The 16355-nt window shown below is 32.9% G+C and overlaps 1 protein-coding gene across 1 annotated transcript; it reads right to left on the bottom strand.

The window, feature by feature from the left end:
• Positions 1–11262: 11262 nt before the first annotated feature.
• On the bottom strand, positions 11263–15656 carry LOC116122188. Its single transcript, XM_031408092.1, has 3 exons — positions 14964–15656; positions 12452–14047; positions 11263–11911 (listed from the first exon to the last, which is right to left on the bottom strand). Exons 1-3 carry the CDS (start codon positions 15534–15536, stop codon positions 11843–11845), a joined length of 2238 nt encoding a protein of 745 aa, XP_031263952.1. The 5' UTR covers positions 15537–15656; the 3' UTR covers positions 11263–11842.
• Positions 15657–16355: the final 699 nt, after the last annotated feature.

The raw sequence follows: 16355 nt of genomic DNA, 5'->3' as shown, positions 1-16355 counted from the left end.
TTTTATTTAATATAAATTATTTCAACACATTTTTAAATCTTTTTCAAAATACAAATTTTGAGTTATAAAAATAGTTTAAGAAATAAAATATCTTTTTTAGTCATAATGCATAGAACAACAATTTCAAAATCTAATTATAAAAGTAACATTTACCAAACATATTATAAATTATTTTCAAAGCTGATTATTTCTAAAGTTGGGGAAAAAGTGATTAAACTTAAAGTTTCATCAATCTCAAATACATTCTAAAAAGAGTAATATTATATTCAAAACTTTTTTATACAAACTTTCTCTCGCAAACTTATGTGATAAAAGATGATTGGGTGATTTTAGATTTAAAATGAACTTTCACCCAATCATCTTTTACCACATAAATTTGTGAGAGAAAATTCGTATAAAAAAGTTGTAGGTGTATCATTATTGCTCTAAAAATTGAAAGTTTGAGTGGAATTGATTTGTCTTTATTAGTTAAAATTTAGATTTATTTACTAACTAGACATGGGAGTGTTGCGTGAGTATGTTTATTTAATGTTTTTTAAATAAATTATAAACAAATTTATTCGAACAAAATAAACTAATTAGATTAAGACATAATAATTATTAAATTATACAAATTTTAAAGTAAATATAAATTTTATATATATACAGACTTCTGTTAAGATAAAATTAATAATTGTACTTGTATAATTATTAATATTAATTATAGGTAGATGTCATTAAATCATTCATCCAACTTGAGAAGATCACTTGAATATTATATGGTCTAATTATATTTTCAAGGTCATCAGCTTGCACAATTGATATTATTTTTGTAGACATATGTTTGATATTCGATATCAGTATTTTGTAGTGAATCGTGTATAATATTTAAGATCACCTGAATATTATCAAGATCAACTATTTAAACTTAAAATTTATACTGACCTTCCATAATTTCTATAACTTATATTCATTTTCACGTTGCGTTGCACGGGTTTGTTTATTATATTTTTTTTTTACATTTTTGTGTTTTAAATATATATTTTCTATATTGAAGTTCATTTTATATTAAATTGATAATTAAAAAATCAATAAATAAAATATCCATAAATTGAACTCAAAGTCTATATCATCATGGTTCTTCTCAAATATGTCACCATTTGAAATCCGCAACCAAAGTTTAAAACTTTGTCAAGAAAAGCAAAAAAATTTGCAAGATAACCCACTAGGTATTATTGATAAGTCTATAAATCAATCAGAAACATTGTTGAAAAATGTGAACTTTTAAGCAAGAGACTTATAGAGTCAAGGGAAAAAACTGATTTTGATTGTTGAAAAGAGAAAATGAATTATTTTTATTATTATTATTTTATAAATTAAAAAAAATTAAGAATGTTGAGGAGAGAACTCACATAGAAAGCAACAACAACTCCAATAGTATAATCTAAAAGCAACTTAATTGAAGGACTGAAGAAGCCATGAAGATAAAAGTTATGTGATACAAATCTATTTGCTGTAATTAGAATTGACCACCACCTAGAGCAAAAAAAACATTTGATGATAGCATCCAAAAGAAAGACGATAATTGTAAAACCCACAAATCAAACAACAAAATCAATCCAAAAATCAACAAAAAGATATAGAACAAATACAATTAAAATTACATATCAATATTTGTTTTCCTTTGTCATCATTAAAATTGAATTTGTTTTATGTGTGTGATGATAAAATGAATGGTTCGGTAGCAGGTCTATAGTTATCCTAATTCATCGTATAATATATCAAATTAAAGCCATGTCTTTCTAGTTTCCAAATATTCAAACCACTCATCAATTAGATTTTTATTGAGCAAGTTATGGCTAATCTACTATTGATTGTTCAGTGGAAATCGAGAAACAGGAGAAACCGAAATGTGTGTGATAATAAAAAGAATGGTTTGATAGTAGGGCTAAAGTTATCCAAATTAAGTGTATCATATATCAAATTAAAGCCCTGTCTTTCTTGTTTCTAAAGATTCAAACCTTTTATCAATTTAATTTTTATTGAGCAAGTTATAGTCAATTTACTACTGACTATTCAGTGGAAACCGAAATGTGTGTGATGATAAAATGAACGGTTTGGTAGTGGGGCTACAGTTATCAAAATTAAGCATATAAAATATAAAATTAAAGCTCTATCTGTCTAGTTTTTAAAGATTCAAACATTTCATCAATTAGATTTTTATTGAGAAAGTTATGATCAATTTACTATTGATTGTTCAGTAGAAACCGAAATGTGTGTGATGATAAAAGAAATTGTTCGACAATGGGGCTACAATTATCCAAATTAAGCGTATCATATATCAAATTAAAGACCTATCTGTCTAGTTTCTAAAGATTCAAACTTCTCATCAATTAGAGTTTTATTGAGCAAGTTATGGTCAATTTACTATTGATTTTTCAATGGAAACCTAAATGTGTGTGATGATAAAATGAATGGTTTACTAAAACTACATGGTTGAGCATCAAACATCAATTGATATTTGTTAAATAAATGAAATTAGTTATATTCAGCAACAACCTCTTTTCATGATATATGTATGTAACATAAAAAGATATCAACAAAAAGAGATAGAACAATTACAATTAAAACTACATATCAATATTTGTTTTCCTTTAAGGATAATAATAATGGTTCGGCATATTATAAATGGTTTACTAAAGCTACATGGTTCGGCAACAAACATCAGATGATATTTGTGATACAAAGAAAATTTGTTATATTTAGCAACAACCTATTTTCGATATATGTATGTAATATAAAAAAACATCAACAAAAAGAGATAGAACAAATACAATTAATAATGCATATCAATATTTGTTTTCCTTTGTCATCACTGAAATTGAATTGGCTTTACGTGTGTGATGATAAAATGAATGGTTTGGCCGCAGATCTATAATTATCCAAATTAATTGTATAATATATCAAATTAAAGCTCTATATTTCTAGTTTCCAAATATTCAAACCGCTCATCAATTGAATTTTTATTGAGTAAGTTATGACCAGTTTACTATTGATTGTTCAGTGGAGATCGAGAAACAAGGGAAACCGAAATGTGTGTGATGATAAAAGGAATGGTTTGGAAGTCGGGCTAAATTTATCCAAATTAAGTGTATAATATACCAAATTAAATATATATTTCTCTAGTTTCTAAAGATTCAAACCTCTCATCAATTGGAGTTTTATTGAGCAAGTTATGATTAATTTACTACTGACTGTTCAGTGGAAACTGAAATGTGTGTGATGATAAAAGGAATGGTTCGTTAGTAAGGCTACAGTTATCCAAATTAAGCGTATAATATATCAAATTAAAGCACTGTCTGTCTAGTTTCTAAAGATTTAATCCCTCAATTAATTGGATTTTTATTGAGCAAGTTATAGTCAATTTACTACTGATTGTTCAGTGAAAACCGAAATGCATGTGATAAAATGAATGGTTTACTTGACCCAAATTTAAGAGATTATCATATTAGGACAAATTTGTACCTGCAGAATTTAAGAGATTATCATATTAGGACAAATTTGTACCTACGGGTACATGGGTACTCGGGTAAAACGAGCGGGTATGGGTGTCTATAATATTTACCCGTTCTAAAATTACCTGTGCCCCACCCGCCTGTAAAATTTGCAGGTGGGTTGGGTGATATCAGCAGGTACCCACGTTTGCCTGCACAAAATTTAAAAAAATTGAAATACGAATAATGCAATAGGAATTAGGGATTTAGGGTCTCATTTTATCATTCATTCTCAAGAATATAAACTCTTGATATTCATAGTTCATAAAAAAAAAAAATATATATATATATATATATATATATATATATATATATATATATATATATATATATATATATATATATATATATATATATATATATATATATATATATATATATATATATATATATATATATATATATATATATATATATATATATATATATATATATATATATATATATATATATATATATATATATATATATATATATATATATATATATATATATATATATATATATATATATATATATATATATATATATATATATATATATATATATATATATATATATATATATATATATATATATATATATATATATATATNAAAAAAAAAAAAAAAAAAAAAAAAAAAAAGCGAGTGGCATTGGGTGGAGTCGTACTAAGAATGGGTAAGAATGAGTGCGATAATGAGCTTTATTTGATTCAGAATTTTATTATAAGAAGAAATGAGAGGAAGAAGACAAGATTAGAAATGAGGGCCCAAGAGCAGAGAGTGAAGTTGTAAAAATTTGAATATGCACAGTTACCAAGAGAGTTCTATCTTTTATCTTTTTGGGTTTTGTAACTTTGTTTGGTTTTTACGGGTGATCCGCGGGTCCACCCGTACCCATAGGGGCGGATACAGGTGATGCATATTTTTGCCCATTTCAAAAATATACCCGTCTACCCGTGCCCATTTTACCTGCTACCCGCAACCACCTAGCCTGCCTGTTTGTCAGGTCTAATTTCAACACTTGATTATTTAATCACGAGGTTCTTCAACCAAACTTTTGTACATCCCAAAGCTTGTTTGAGGTCATCATCAAGACTACTACAACGATTAATATCATTAATTTCATGGAACAATGAATTATCTAAATCAAACTGAGAATTAGGGATAGATATTGGTAAGAAATCACGTACAATCTTAGCTAGTGTTGGATAAGTTGGAGATTTGACATGCCACCATTCCAATACATCAAACGCTTCACCTGGTGGAGGACAATTAGAATCTCTCAAATAGTGGTCGAGTTCTAATTTGGTATAGCAATATCATTGACATGTTGAGAAGAATTACTAACACCATGGTTTGAAGAGGACGATGATTTAGAATTGTTAGTGCCCTCTACATATTTATTGTAAATATTTGTAACATCATCAATGATTTTCTTAAAGTGCGTGTCTACTTGATTATCATAAATCTCTTTTTAAAGATGTTTTACAATATCCATTTTGAATCGTGGATCCAAAACTACATTAATTACTAAAATTAAGTTAGAATTGTCCTAATATTGATCAAAATCTTTTCAAAAACATGATCCAATGTGGTAATGGTAATGATTTTCACTTTTTCCCAACTAAACCAATTTAAAAAATATGTGACAAACCATTGGGAAATACACATTTGTGGTTTGTCTAGATCCTAACAAGTTCCCAACATCTTCTCTCAAATCTTGTAACACTTTCCAACTGTTGTACAATAAAGTTACCTCATCCCAATCCTCTTTTATAAAATTTATAGACTTGAAATTAGGATCTATATGCTCCAATTCACAAAATGCTTCTTTACATCCTAGTTCCCACTCAAGCATATCGCCTTTGGATTTGGACCACTTTGATGAAGGAACACTTTGAAAGTTAATGTTTTGCTCATGAACAAAGCTTTTTCTACCTCATGTTGAAAACTTATTTACATTTGATGACATGACGTATATTATTAGAGTAGGTGTCCTAGAGCCAATTAATTATTATAAAATTGACTCTTTGTAATAATGTTCATTGATCAATAAAAGACATTTTATTCTATATCGTGTAAATCATATCTGTATGTATTGATATATGTCCTTAGAATGGTAGAACCCTGACGAGGGTATCAAATATTTTAAATCTTGATAGTGAGAACCCTATGAGCACATATGGTGACCATTCTAGTAATGTTTATAGCCCTAGTATTATTCTGACCAATGACACATATAATACGGTAAGACTATCATAGTGTTGAATGACCATGTCGAAAGGCAGTAACTGATCTCATTTGTCAAGGTTGTTTGCCGACAACCTAGTGCAACACATGGGTGCTTGTTGTAGCATTAGAGGATTCCATATAGATGGTAACCCTAGTGTCTATTGAATAAATCCTCTAACGAATTGTGGTGCATGTGATCCTTAGACTTGAGATCACTGGAGCGTCTTGTGCACCGATTGATGTAGTTTGACACTAGCCTAACGTAGTTCTATTCAGAGCTATCAATACAGTAGTGATTGGCTGCATCAAGGAGTGTATCAAGATTATGGTGGATTGATAGATGATTCATCACTCCTGGGTATGAGAAAAGTTATCTCACTGCACAATTCAGTAAATGGCAATGACAATAAATCTGTGGCCACAATGGGATTGAGTCGTTGCCCAATCCAATTTATTATTCCGGTCATTGGTCTAGTAACTAAATACAAACACGTCGAGAGTAACTGAGGTTGACACTATTTTTGTACCTCAGTCTCGATGAGATAATAGATGATGAAAGAATTTGATTGCATGGTAACTATATCATTGACAGGTAGCTGTTTCGCTAAATCCTAATATATCGGATGGCCATGATGTCTTGCTAGGAGCCAATCTTGGTCTGTATTTAGTGAAATGATTAATTGATGTTAATCGCTATACTACTCACTGCCGGTATGATGAAGAGCCTACGGATCGCACACATAGAATATAATTTAAGAATCAGTTTGTGCAAGGGGCATTATCATTTTTTAGGACGAAAGGGTATTTTGGTAATCTCACAGTACAATTAAATTTGTTAAGGTTGTTGCCTATATTTAATTTAATGTTAAAATTAAATAAATGAGATTATATTTAAATATATGTACTCATATATTTAAATGAATTATTGTTAATTAAATGTTAATATATTTCATAAATATATTAATTGACTTTAAGTATAATAATAATTAATTTAAAATAAAAAATACCACAAGGGGTGTGTTTGGATACAAATTTGGAGTCATGCCTATTCCTCATTGGAATAGGATTTTGACACATGCACTATATGTTAGAGAATGATTTAATAATTTATTCAACCAAAGAAAAAGAAAAAAAAGAGGCAGCTCCTTTTCTCTACTCCTCTCATGTTTGCCTTCCATTTTGAATCAAAGATTTTTTCTTTGATTTTGTTTTGATTCTTGAAACCAAAGAGGATCTATCAAATCTCTCTTTGGTTTTTCGGATTGTCATCGTGTGGATTACCATTCATTCGATCATATTCTTGGATCGGTAATGAAGCAGATTCGGATACATTTGAAGGAGTCTCTAAACGTGCGTAAGATCTCTAATCCTTGTATAGATTAATGTTATATTTGTTCTTTTTAATTTAAGCATGTAAAATATATATATATCAGAGCCTGATCTTGGATTAATGAGAGTAATCGAAGAGAAAATTTTTCATTTTCCACTTCATTTACCCCATCGATTTACTTACAATGTATATTGATGCAACCTTAATTCTCTTTGGGCGGAATTGATTGATAGGTTGGAAATGCCTTGCAGCACTAAATCCTTTTGGGCCGAATCATGTTTGGGCTTACCTTCTTTCTTCTTCTCTAATTAGTCTGGGCCGAATGAACTTTAGGACCATAAAAGACTCCTTCCATGGACTCTTCTTGGGCCGGATGGGAACTAATGGGCTGGTTAGGAGTTGGATTCACATCATGACATCCTGAGATAGTCCCGAAGCTTCAAATATCATTTCGCGAAATTCTTCTTTCCAAAGCAGTTAGACATATATTATAATCAAATTTGTTTAGTAAAAGAGAAACCGACCGAAAATACCCCATTCGTTCATTAATATTCTCAATAAATTCCACATGTTCAGATGCATTAAAAGATTCAACTCTTGCCATGTCTATGTTCCAACCCACAAGCCAAGACTTGACAATTACATGGACAATATCTTCGTAGTCGTACCTTCCCAGAAAACTAATCATCTTTTTCAATTCCCAACTATCATCGATAGACCAGCTTGTCAGGAACTATATGTCTGAATCACTCTCACTTGTTACATTAAATTAAAACGAGATGGGGAGTTTATGTAAATATCTATGAAGCTTGTCCTTCTCTTGTTTGTAAACATCAAGTATATCATTTTTTATGGTGTTTAGCCCATACTTAATAAAAGCATATATTTTTCAATTGTTTTTCTGGTGTAAACCGAAGACATCTTCAATGCCGATGAAAAGCTAAGGAAATGAAAAATAGGTTGGAAATCGTTGAGATGGGTTGACCGGAAAAAAACAACATATCCATTTCTAAATCAACCAAAAGAATGACAGGAAATTGCTTCACATTTGTTTCACAGCAGAAAAGGCAAGATTTGTTGTATGATTTGTAAAGGTGATGACCGCGAAAGGGTGGAGATGGAGGAGTTAACGGGATAAATTAAAAAACTGGTACATTTATCATTAAAAGTTTTCACTTTTTGATTGGATTTATGTTGTTAAGCAAGGAAAAGAAAAAGTTAATCCGAATATGGGGAGGCTAAGGCTGGGTTAATCTGAAAACGAAGGCTGAGGTGAAGCTGGAGGTGGTGACCGAAAACGGCAGGCTATGGCAGTGGTGGAGATGGTGACAAAGAAGAACATGGAGTCCGATGTAGAGGAAGAGTCCATTAAGAGTTCCTGATAAAATTAGAAATAAATTAGCTGTGTTTGAAACATTATTCAAACACTATCCCATCCTCGTATTCTATAAAATAAATAAAAAATAAAAAATAATTGTATTTGTTTAAATATTATCAAAACCTAACTTTATTTTATTCAACTCAAAACATAAAAAATTATTTTTCTTAATAAAAGTTTTAAAATTAACAAAAATATTTCACTTTTCTCAATCAAAATTTATAAATTAACAAAAATTCTCTCATTAATCCAATAATTATCAGCGATCGATCATCACTGTCGAACAGTAGCCGTAAGTCACCGAAATGACATTGGATTGAAAACAAAAAATTCATTAACGATTCTACCAAATGCGTGCATGCTTTAGTTAGAGATTTGCATGTAATCCTATCGTTATTACCTTCTTAACCCTTCAAGTTAAAGTTACATAGGTATGTTTTCAATAAACCCCCCTGTGTTTCAGATATTACAGTTAGCGCCTACAAGTTTTAAAAAAAGGACCCTAACCCTTATTCTGTTAACATTTACTTGGTAAACTTGTAATTTTAACTTTTAAAAGTATCCATTGCTCTTAGGAGAATATCAACTTTATTATTCCACCCCCAANGGGGTGTTTTTGTTAACTTTTAATATTTTATTATAAGGGGTGTTTTGTAAAAAAACAAACATAGGGGGTATTTTATAATTTGTAAATCCTACATCGTAATACCCGCCCAATTCAACTTTTTTTTTAACTTTTTTCAAAAAACTTTTCCCAAAAACACAAAATTGTGAACCAATCGTTATTACTTGCTTAACCCTTTGGGGCGTTTGGTTGGCGGTAATGTCAGATTATTGGGGTAATGTCATCTGATATTACTTGATTATCACGTTTGGTTGTTAAGTAATATAAGATTCCGGTAATCTTCAAATACCAATAGTAGTTACTATTGGTAATATTGGAGGTAATCTGATTACCTTCATTTTCTTAGGTATTTTGAGATTACCAGGGTTGTCCTTTTTTGTTACAATTTTATCCATTATTAATGAAAATTTTGGACAATAATGCCCTCATTTTAAAATAAATTTACATTAATATCCTATTTCAATTTTACCCCTGTTTAACTAAAATTTTAGACAATAATGTCCTTGTATTTAAAACAATTTACAGACCATTGCCACTCAGCCACCACCACCACTGCCACTCAGCCACCACTACCACTGCCACCCAGCCACCACCGCGTACAGCGGCCAACCACCACGGACCGCCTTGGAAAACTCGCTGGAGTCCCTAAAAAAGAACGAGTTTGAGTGGGAGGCTCCGGGAGTCATCGATATAGCCGTTTTTGGCCATATTGATGGCCGAAAACGGCCATATCAGGCCAGATCTAGCCGTTAACGGCCAGATCTATTCCGGCTGAAATAGTTATGGCCGTTAACGGCCAGATCTCGCCCAGATCTGGCCGAAAATGGCCAGAATCGATTTGGCCATTTCCGACCAGATCTGGCCTGATATGGCCGTTTTCGGCCATCAAAATGGCCGAAAATGGCCATATCAAAGCCTCTTAGTCACGGTGAGTTGCTGATGGGGACTTTTGGAGACTTCTGGAGGTGGTCTACGGTGGCGGCAGGAGGTGAGGGTGATTTCGTAATAAATTAAAGTTTTATATAAGCAGGGGTGTTTTAACTAAATCTGAAATATTAGGGGTTAAAAAAATTATTCAAAAATTAATAATAAAAATAATATTATATTAATATTTGTAAAGGGGATAATTTAGTAATTTAAATAACATACCCATCAATTTATTCCCCATAACCAACCATATTAATATAACATACCCACCAACTAACCAAACACATTTTCTTAAAGATTCCCAGTAATCTTTCAAGGTAATCTATCTTTCCAGTAATCCAACATTCCCAGTAATCTAATATTCCTGAACTAAATGCCCCCTTCAAGTTAAAGTTACATAGGTATGTTTTACTAAACCCCCCTGTGTTTCATATATTACAGTTACCGCCTACAAGTTTTAAAAATAGGACCCTAACCCTTATTCTGTTAACATTTACTTGGTAAACCTGTAATTTTAACTTTTAAAAGTATCCATCGCTCTTAGGAGAATCGCAACCTTATTATTCCACCCCCCCTTTATTTTTCCTCTTACCCTCTACTTCCTCCATTTATCTCCCTCCCACCCTCTTCGTCCTCGCTCACTTGTCAAGAAATGCCATTTGGCCTCACCGACGTCGAGGCCAGACCAACCTTGGCGGCTGCCGAGAGGCCTTGTTTGGCCTGTATCAGCATCACCTTGAAGGCTTTCAAGCCTTTAGCGGCCGTCGCAAGGCCTCTTGTGGCCTCAAGTGATGGCCTCCAAGGCCTCTAGTGGTCGTGGAAGGCTCCAGCAATGCCACGTGGCCGTTAGAAGCGGTAGGTGGCTAGTCTATTGGGGTTTGTGTGTGATTTTTGCTTCATTAACAGAATCGGACAAATGGAGGCTAGGGTCTAATTTTCATAACCAACGAGTGTATTTTACTAATTCTAATTCCTCAAACGCGCGAGGCTTTACTCCAAATTTCCTTTTTGGCTAGTTATTGAAATTTCTTCAATATTTTTTTTGTCATCTCTTTCGATTCCTAGTTAAATTTCCTCTTTATCTTGTTCGTGGGACTTGTGTTATTTTTATACTTCATATTCATCAAATAATTATGACTTATGACCCAAGCCAAATACCTTCACCAATCCAACTTAAACAATCTGAACAAGAATTGACCAACCCCAGAAAGACCAAGGCAAACTAAAAGGGTACAAATATGCAGAGGTCAAAGTACTGCTAAATGGTAATACTCATAAAATAATAAGAATCAAAATTTAGTACATCAAAAGAACTATTACTAAACACTGTTATTTAACACTTAATTATTCATTCTCCGGAACAACTAACATAATTGCAATAATACAATTATCAAGTACAAACAAGTGATCATGACACAATCCATCTTTATTGCAATCATAGTTCAAAAACTTGGTCGAGTAAAATGTCTAATACGTGGTTGAAGTCGTATTCCTATCATTGCTAAGCAAAGTAGTATACCTACATATGTCATCCTCCAGCACACACTCCAGCTGCCGGAAACTTGAAATCTCCATGGCAAAAACAAAATTGCATGCTTTCAAAGGCTTTCATCAAGAGGCTACCCAAAGAAGAGATCAAAACGCCACAGTTTAGCTCTCAGCAGAACTTAGGCATCACGTGATATGTTTGAAGAGAACTGGTGTGGCCAAACAAGTATCCAGACCCAAAGAACTAAAAGTGACGACTTAATTAACCAAAGATTCCTCCATGTATACGTACAAAGCAGTATATGTAGCTCCCCTGAAACTCCTACAGTCCCTGTTGTATTTTGTTCACGCGCTCCTTTGCTCACCTAAAGAAACACTTTGTGTGCGTCTTTTGGCCTTTTTCTTTAAAATAACCTGAACAAATTAGGCTTTGGCAATCAGCAACAATAGTTCAGAGATGAGTTACAGACTACAAGCTTCAGCAGAGTATTTGTAATATAGCAAAAAGAAAAAGTAGAAACTTGTGACTAGATTATATAAAATGCTTCACACGTACTAAAGAATCAGTAGGCAGGTTTCTACTTTCTTCACATTGTTTTCTCCTTCACAACAAATCTCTATCAGATTCCCCCTATGCATACCGTACAGACATCCCAATATGATAAGAAAGTCTAGTAGGGACAACATTGCCTATTGTAGACCTCAATATTAAAATGGTAGAATGTAAACATGGAGAAAGCTTCCAACTCTTAAAACTCTTACACAGGGGATCAGCAAGGATACCACTCAACTATAGGGGTTTTTTCTTCAGTTTAATGCATAACAACTGTATGCTAAAGAAAATACTAAACAACTAGACTATTGGCAGAAGAAATTGATGGTCAAGAAAACAAAAATGAGACTACACAAATATATAGTCAATTGAATCTAGCAAATGGAAACTTTAACACAGACCTTAGCTGACAATGGGGGCAAAGAGGCATCACGTAATGCCTTTCCAGGTTCAGTTAACTGTCGAATCTCTTGAAGTTGACTTGTTATATCCTCCAGAAGCTGCAACTGAACTTTTTCCCTGTCCCTACGTCCTATTGAGAAGTTGAGCTTCTCTCTTCCCTCTTGCACAACCCTTAGTCTTTCTGTAAGCCACCCAACTTCATTGTCAATTTTCAACCTTTCATAATCTAAAGCAGACATAGAATTTCTCCGCAAATTGGAAAGCACATCTTTGCTCTGCTGGGAACCCATATGCAGCAATCTACTACTAGATATGTCTGATTTGCTTCTCTTAATGTCAGTTGCAGTTTCTGAGCTATTTATAGTTGTACTATCACATGATATAGGAATATCCACCGTGACATTATTTGACAGGTCTTCACTTTTGTTTCCCCTAGTTTCATTAAACATAACAAGCTCATTGCCAATGACAGGCACATGGTTAACACAAAGGTCTCTTTCAGTTTTGACTAAGCTTTGTGAAAGTTTTTTATGCTTCTCCACATTACTAGCACTACATGGAGAACCAATATTAGCTGCGCCACAAGTCTCTATTGTCTTTGATGTCAAACCTTGGGATGAACTGTTGTCATCAGCTTGCACCTCTCTTTGTAGATCAATTGGATTCTTGTCCATGGACATTATCCCCTTCTCTTGTAAATCTTGAAAAATTTCATCACTGTTTCTTGAAGGTTGCTGATAACGTTTGTTAAAACTGGGATGTCCATGGATGTATCCTAGTTTTGAAGAGTCAGTATCTTCAACCAATTCTGGAATTGGTAATTCTTTCCCTAAAGGGAGAGTATAATTTTGTGACTCAGTAGATGTAACATCATTCTCAGGAACATCATTTGTACCTTTAATCTTTTTCTTCTCTCCAAAGGATTTACTAATTCTCAGTAGCATCATTGCTGGATCCTCATTAAAATATAATGAGGAAGAAGCCTTGCACTCCAGTGTGGAAGCTGTATCCTCCATATCAGCCTCCAACTGCTCATTTGCGAAAAACATTTGCCTGAAAGCTTCAACTTCTTTCTCTAAGAAATGCCTTTCCCTCTCTCTCCTTACCAAGATCTCTTTGAGAATGTTCATTTCTTCGGCATCATAAGCATATTTTTCTTCTATCATCCTCTGGTATTGCCAAGCTTCCATTTCAATTGATGCCTTCTCCTCTTGTAGACGAAGTATCATAGCCATGGCCTCATCTGCTGCAGTAGCAGCAGCACTTCTCTCTTTCTCAAGTTCAAGATACAGAGTTGAACGAGCGGCAAGCTGTTCTTCCAGTGCTTGTTCCAAAATTCTAATTGCATCTTTATCAAGGCCATCAAATTCCAGCTGCCCTTGCAAATTGTAGTTGAACTCTTGAACAAGTAACACATCCTTCTCATTTACTTTATTTTCATCAAGAGGTTCGTTCAATTCATTAAGCATACCAATCTCCTCCTTAAAATCTCCCTTTTCGTCTAAAATAATAAAACCATCCACATAAAACAGCATCAAAATATGCAGAAATAACAAATGGAAATGTAAGTGTGTAACTGCATTCTGTTTCACGTGTCAAACCACAGCAAAAGCATGTAGTTTTTGTGCCTGATGGAAAAGACTTTAAAACTTAAGCTTTACCACCTAAAAGTTCGACATGAAGCAATATAAAAACCTTAATTCCTGACATATGCAACCAGTACAACCAGCCATTTAGTAAATTGAAATCCAGTGTTATTATGATTGATGTATTTCATTAATTCCTATTAATTAACACTGTAACTCTAAAATTGGAAAGTCTAACAAAAATATTTTAAGGCTCAAATCGGGCATGCTAAGATTCACCTCTAAAATTCAATATTCAGTAAAAAGTAACCAATATTCATAGATATTAACAAAAGGGGTGGCCCTACATTAAGACAACAAAGAACCTTTACAAATATGAACTTTCATAAACTTTTTAAAAGTATGAACATTCAGACATAATTAATGCAGGCTCTATCCTAATACAAAAGATATATTCGATAATAATTTGTTGGCATTCATATACAAGGTAATGATTTAACTTGGCTCTCTTCAATTTGTCTATAAGGTGATCTATTAGCCACCAAAAAGACTCACACCATATTGCAAATTCTACATTATTATAAAAGAAGCGGTGTACAGTCAAAATAATATGGAACTAATAACAACACGAATATGGAATTATGGAACTTCAGACTCTCTTCATTTTGTATTTCAGATAATTATGCTCACAAAAAAGACACCACAATGATGCACTGTCGAGTTTATAACGAGTTCGAAGTATAGTTAGAACATCATGAGAAAAAATGTTAATTTGCTCTAAGTTAAATACAATCAAATAGCAATAACAATTTTATGCTGAAACTAAACTTCAGAGCATAATTTTACACTTACAATCAAGACTATCAGTTCCCACGTGAAGTGGAACTGAGCTGCATTCTGTGATCTCATTTACTATTTTACTAACACTGGCAGGAGACCCCAGAACAGCCTGTTCATCCGACAATAATGGATCAAGAGATGAAACTGATGGAGACTTATCATTATCAGCAGAAGCATTTTCGCGATGCTTGATACCAGAACTTAAACTCCGACTAGTAATCGCCTTCCCTTTAACATCAAAACTTCCTTCTTCCACAGGAGATTCTCCCTCAATCACTTCTCGCGAAAATGAGCGACATGATGCTTCACCCTCAAAGTTTCTCTCTATTTTCAATTGGGGATTCAAGTTATTCGCGAACACCGAATCGAAAGGGAACTTGGTCTTAACCAAGAATTGAACATTAGATATTTTCTCTGGAGGGCAATCCACTAACAGACTTTGCAAGCAGTTGTTGTAATTAATCTTACTGGGGTTACCGAAAAGTCCATGGCAAGGACAAGGCAAACTCAATCCAAACAAACCGAGAAATTTTGACATAATATAAGCAAGTGTTGATCCACATAAGAGTAAATAAGCTATAGAAAGATCAAGATATGCACCGACTAGTTCACTAATTGTCCACGCCTCTATAGCTTGACAAGCCATTTTCTTTCCCATAACAAAACTTTATCACTTAATGCATATATCTCAAAACACAAATAGCCAAAACTAATCAGCTAATTTTCTGATTGGTTACCAAGAAAACTGAGAAAAAACAAAAGGAAACAAAAGGCATTAACATTCTAAAACTTTCCCAACCAAATTCAGCTCTGTTTGGTAGGCAAGAAAGTTCAGGAAAAGAAAGAAAGAAACGTATATCAAGATTTTAACACCTGTCCATTAACTCAAAACCTAAGTAAACGCGAAAAAAAAATAGAGAACTAACGAAACTTGGCTATGTTTGGGGCGGAAGAAGTGCGTTTACGCTTCCTCTGTTTTCATTTCCAGAGAAGAATAACGGTGATAATAACGAACTCATTTAACTCACCGAGCTGTGGGTGGGTGGAGTCAGTACCCTAATATATTTAGAGGGTTTGTTGCAGATGGGGGAAACAGAGTTTCTTGTTTTGATTGTGATTCGAATTTGATTGTTTCGTTTCAGATTCTTCAGTTACATTCCCGAGGGGGAATACGGCGTCGTAGGGTGTGTCTGGGATATGGACAATATGGTCGGTGAGAGTGAGAGTATGAGTATGGTATGGTTTTATTATTATTTTTTTTAATAATACCGTATGTATTAAACAAATCTTTATAAGATTTGTGTATAAATTGATATGACACAAAATGAATGAAAAAGTCACATCACTTTGTACACAAATCTTTTTAAGATTTGTTTATATATGTAGCATTAGTTATTATTTTATTGAGTCATGTTAGACATATAAACAATTTTTACAAAGATTTGTGTACAAACTGATGTGGTAGAAAATGAGTGAA

This window comes from Pistacia vera, unplaced genomic scaffold, assembly GCF_008641045.1.
Source record: "Pistacia vera cultivar Batoury unplaced genomic scaffold, PisVer_v2 Contig132, whole genome shotgun sequence".
Classification (NCBI taxonomy): Eukaryota; Viridiplantae; Streptophyta; class Magnoliopsida; order Sapindales; family Anacardiaceae; genus Pistacia; species Pistacia vera.
The sequence above is the reverse complement of the archived record's forward strand: the minus strand, read 5'-3'. Positions and strand labels throughout refer to the sequence as shown.

Coding starts and splice junctions, on each gene's coding strand:
- LOC116122188 (XM_031408092.1), bottom strand. CDS start 15,536: ATGGGAAAGAAAATGGCTTGTCAAGCTATAGAGGCGTGGACAATTAGT. Junction 14,048..14,963: donor TTCTGGGGTCTCCTGCCAGT/GTTAGTAAAATA, acceptor GCTGTGGTTTGA/CACGTGAAACAGAATGCAGT. Junction 11,912..12,451: donor TGCCCCCATTGTCAGCTAAG/GTCTGTGTTAAA, acceptor TAATTTGTTCAG/GTTATTTTAAAGAAAAAGGC.